Source organism: Medicago truncatula, chromosome 1, assembly GCF_003473485.1.
Source record: "Medicago truncatula cultivar Jemalong A17 chromosome 1, MtrunA17r5.0-ANR, whole genome shotgun sequence".
Taxonomy (NCBI): Eukaryota; Viridiplantae; Streptophyta; class Magnoliopsida; order Fabales; family Fabaceae; genus Medicago; species Medicago truncatula.
In genome coordinates, this window is record NC_053042.1 from 3759914 (window position 1) to 3764716 (window position 4803).

The window sequence follows — 4803 nt, forward strand, 5'->3', positions numbered from 1 at the left end:
ACAAGTATCCTGATGACAATGGTTAACATGATCCATTAAAGTTTTATATATAACGTTGGTAACACTTAACTCAAACGTTAGCATGTTATATTATTAGGTTGGACACATTTATTTCGGTTCAAATTCATAACATCATAATTTTATATGTGAGTTTTAGATGGTATTTACCACTTCATTTATGAACATAAAATATTATGCCCGGTGACAATCAATAATTTGTTTGCTTTTATACCCAGACGCAATTTTACATCTGTTTCTTTTATTTTTTTATCAAGTAGTCTGGTGGCTAGAGCTCGCACAATTAAATTGTGGAGAAGTGGAGTGTCCGGATTCGAACCCCGGCTCCTACATATAATATGCAATATCCCTTCCAACTGAGCTAAGCTCACCGGATATTTTACATCTTTTTCTTTCCTCAACATTAATGGTTTTTTGACACATCTTATCCCTATTGTTTTTTTTTTGGACAAGATCATTCACATTATTGTTGATAATAATCATTAAACGTGCACATTCAAGGAAATGACATTCAAATGGAAGATTAATTAGTCGTTCTATCTCCGTTTTTTTTTATATTTTTTTGGTGAACTCCACTTTTTTTTTTATAATTGTCGTTTTAAATTTATTTACATACATAAAAAAAACTGTACAAAAAAATGAATAAAGCTTGTTATTTTTAATGAAATTATTTCTTATAATAATTTTAACTAATTAGTATCTTATTTTTTTATATTTCTCTCTATACAATTCATAGTTAAAAATTAAAATTAAAATGATTAACAAATTTCTGAAGAAAAAAAAAACGACACTCCTGTTTGAAATAGTTTTTGTTTTCGGTTTTTGAAATATACAAGTCCCCTTTTCATAATAGTTATCATTTTACATGTTTTAGTTTTAGTCCCCAAAACTAAAAAATTCAAAACAGTTTTCAAAACTGTAATTTTAAAAATTAGTTTAGCAAAAAAAAAATTAATTTTCAAGTTTTTAAAAACTAAAAAAGAGTTTTTGGAAAGTGTTTCAAACATGCTCTAATAACGAGAGTAGTTTTTTCTTTTTGACAAAAATAACGAGTAGTTAAATATGAAAACATTAAAATTAACACCAAAACACCATTTTATTTTTTAATAATATAATCTAAAATATCATCGAAAAATGACAAAATATTTACTACTTATCATATTAAACTCATAATTATACAAACTAAATAGCATGTTATAATTATTGGTCAACTATGTAGACCACTAAAAAGATTAAAAAGGTACACAAAATATTAAATTAATCAACCTCCCATTTGTATTTATAAACACCATTTGAATAAACTGTCCTTAAATATACTCTTCCGTTCAAACTAGTAGATGCATGTATTACTGTTTTTTTCATATATATTCTAAGTATCATAATTATTATTATTTTTTTAATTAGTATAATTATTATTATTTTTAAAATATGAAAAGTCAATGTCAAAACAAAATATTTTATAACAAAGTTGATATACCTGCTTTAAATTTGAGATTAAATGTTGGTAATTTCTAAAATAATGGAATCACTTTGGAATCAAAAGTTGTAACTCTTTATCAAAAGTTGCAACTTTTCATGGGAATCATTCATATACATTAAAACATTATTATTTACCGATAAATAATGAACCATAATATTGATTCAAGTTTATATAGTCATAACCTTTGGCAAATAGGTGCTTACCATACAATTGATTCAAATCAAAAATCTAATGTATAAGGTCATAACCTTTGGTAAAGAGGTGTTTATCTCATGTGATGAAGGGTCACATAATACACTATAAGTAAAAACGAATTTTGTTACATTAACAACACAATTCTCTTCCATTTCTCATTCTATAAATCATCCATCAATTCTCTGCAGAATGAATGAATTGATGGAACCATAATTTGTAAAATACGGTTAAGAGATACTTTTGCTGTGATTGTGAAACACATCAAGGAATTCATAGTATCTTGAAGGAGATTTATTGATCATTCTATTGCATCCAATATTCAATTATCGGTGGAGAAGCATCAAACCTAAAGGTTAGTATGACAACCCATTTTGAGTTTTATATGTATAATTATTAAACTTTTTTGATTTCAAATGTTGTAGTCTCTTTTCAACGATCAAGTTATTTATCACTAAATACACCAATTTTATTTAATCGGTGTTTGTTTATTTGTTTATATTTGAGAATGAATGAAATTGTTTTTTAATACTCCTTTTTATGTGCTAAAATTCATGAATGCCACTAAATTTCAATGATAAAATGAGTGAAGAAGAAAAAACCAGTATATTGAATTCTATAGAAAAAAGAATCATTAGCCATGACAGTCTTCTATGATCTGTCAATTAAACAAAGAGAAAGAAAATACAAAACCAAAGGTCCAAACTCCAAATCCCTTTCACATACACTGAATTTATGTAATTAAATTAAGAGGAATTATATTTGTACGATCAACCTTGAACAATTTTTGTGACAATCATTTTTCTCTCTTCCTATTAAATAAAAACAATAGAGAAAGAAAAAGAAGAGAGATAATAAAAACACATATAAGTATGATAAAGAGAATTATTTTAAAAGTTGTCAACAAATAGTTGTACAAATATCATTTCTCTAAAATTAATTGAAGACTTTGTTTTCACAATATTTATTTCATGCCGCATCTCATTTTATTTTATGATTTTCCTCAAATTTTCAATCTACGCGTTCACACCACATCTTTGTGTTCACACACATATATCTTACCTTAAAAAACATCTTCAAAACTCAACGACAAAGAAAAAAAAAGACACAACCAATTTTTTTTGAGTTCTTGTTTATGTCTTTCTGAATTTCTCCTGTTTCTTCAACAAAATCAGCTTTCGCAACAATTTCAAAGCTTTAGTAACAGTTTTAGTTTCAAAGATTTTTTAGTATTTATGAAACTCCCAACTTTTGCAGACCCAGAATCACTTTCATACGTTTATACCTTACTTCAAAATTCATTTGACCAGATGAACGATCCAAACAACACTGCTACTTCAACAAATATCAGAAAAAGACGTAGAAAAAATGAAGATGGTGGTGATGATGATGAAGATCACGATGGTTCAATCAATGAAGGAGGTGGCAAAAACAAGAAGAACAAGAAGGAAGAATTAAAGGGTATTCTCACATCAATTCTCTTGCTTGATGAACAAGAGAAACAAGAGATTGAAGATAGCAAGAAAGTCTCAGAGGACGAGAAATTCTCTTTAGAGGCAAATCATAAGAAGAAAACAAAAGCCATGGTTGATTATTACTCCAATCTTGAAGATGGTTATAGTCAAGTTGAAGAATCAGAGAAAGTTAGAAGGAGAAAAACAAGAAACATGTCAAATTCTGTAGCTATTGCTGCTACATGCAGTGAAAATTTTGAAGCAAATAGTGAAGGTGTTAATGTTAATGATGTTAACAGTGGTAAATCTAATGGTGGTGGTTCACAGAGAAGGCTTTGGGTGAAGGATCGTTCAGGAGCATGGTGGGATGAATGTAACAAAGAAGATTTTCCTGAAGATGAGTTTAAGAAAGCATTTAGAATGGGAAAATCAACTTTTGATTTGATTTGTGAAGAATTGAATTCAGCAATTGTGAAAGAAGATACAACTTTGAGAACTGCAATTCCAGTGAGACAAAGAGTAGCTGTTTGTCTATGGAGATTAGCAACAGGTGATCCTCTTAGAATTGTTTCAAAAAGGTTTGGTTTAGGTATATCAACTTGTCATAAACTTGTTCTTGAAGTTTGCACTGCTATTAAAACTGTTCTTATGCCTAAGTATCTTCAATGGCCTAATGAAACTTCTTTGAGAAAAATTAAAAATGAGTTTGAGGGTATGTCAGGTATTCCAAATGTTGTAGGGTCCATGTATACATCACATGTTCCAATTATAGCTCCTAAGATTAGTGTTGCTGCTTATTTTAACAAGAGACATACTGAGAGGAATCAAAAGACTTCATATTCAATAACTGTTCAAGGAGTTGTTGATACAAATGGTGTTTTCACTGATGTTTGCATTGGTTGGCCTGGTTCAATGCCTGATGATCAAGTGTTAGAAAAATCAGCACTTTTTCAAAGGGCTAATAATGGAGGACTTCTTAAAGGTGTTTGGATTGTTGGAAGTTCAGGGTATCCTTTAATGGATTGGGTTTTAGTACCTTATACTCAACAAAATCTTACTTGGACACAACATGGTTTCAATGAGAAGATTGGTGAGATACAAAAAGTTGCTAAAGATGCATTTGCTAGATTGAAAGGTAGGTGGTCTTGTTTGCAGAAAAGGACTGAAGTGAAGCTACAAGATTTGCCTGTTGTACTTGGTGCTTGTTGTGTTTTGCATAACATTTGTGAGATGAAAGGTGAGAAAATGGATCCTGAACTTATGGTTGATATTGTTGATGATGAAATGGTTCCTGAAGTTAGTTTGAGATCAGTTAATTCATTGAAGGCTAGAGATGCTATTGCTCATAATCTTTTGCATCATGGTTTAGCAGGCACTTCTTTTCTTTAAACTCATAAGATTAAGAACTTTGTGTAATTTGTTGTATTTTGATCATTGTTTTATGCATCTCTGAGAACATGATTTTCTTTTTTGCTGTTTATTTACATAATGTTGGAGTTATATTCATATTATTTGTTGAAGTGGCTTTGTATAAGATAAGATGTATTAGCCTCTTTGACAAATATGTATGATAAAATTTACATATGGTTAGATTCAGAGTTACATTTCCATAGCCAAATAAGAGATCAATTAATAAAATTGCAACATTCTTTTGTTTCA

General features: G+C 29.1%; 1 protein-coding gene across 1 annotated transcript; it reads left to right on the forward strand.

Annotated features, from left to right (window-relative positions):
• Positions 1-2706: 2706 nt before the first annotated feature.
• LOC112418710 (protein ALP1-like) lies at positions 2707-4803 on the forward strand. Its single transcript, XM_024775297.2, has one exon. The coding sequence runs from the start codon at positions 2926-2928 to the stop codon at positions 4531-4533; it is 1608 nt and encodes a 535-aa protein (XP_024631065.1). The 5' UTR covers positions 2707-2925; the 3' UTR covers positions 4534-4803.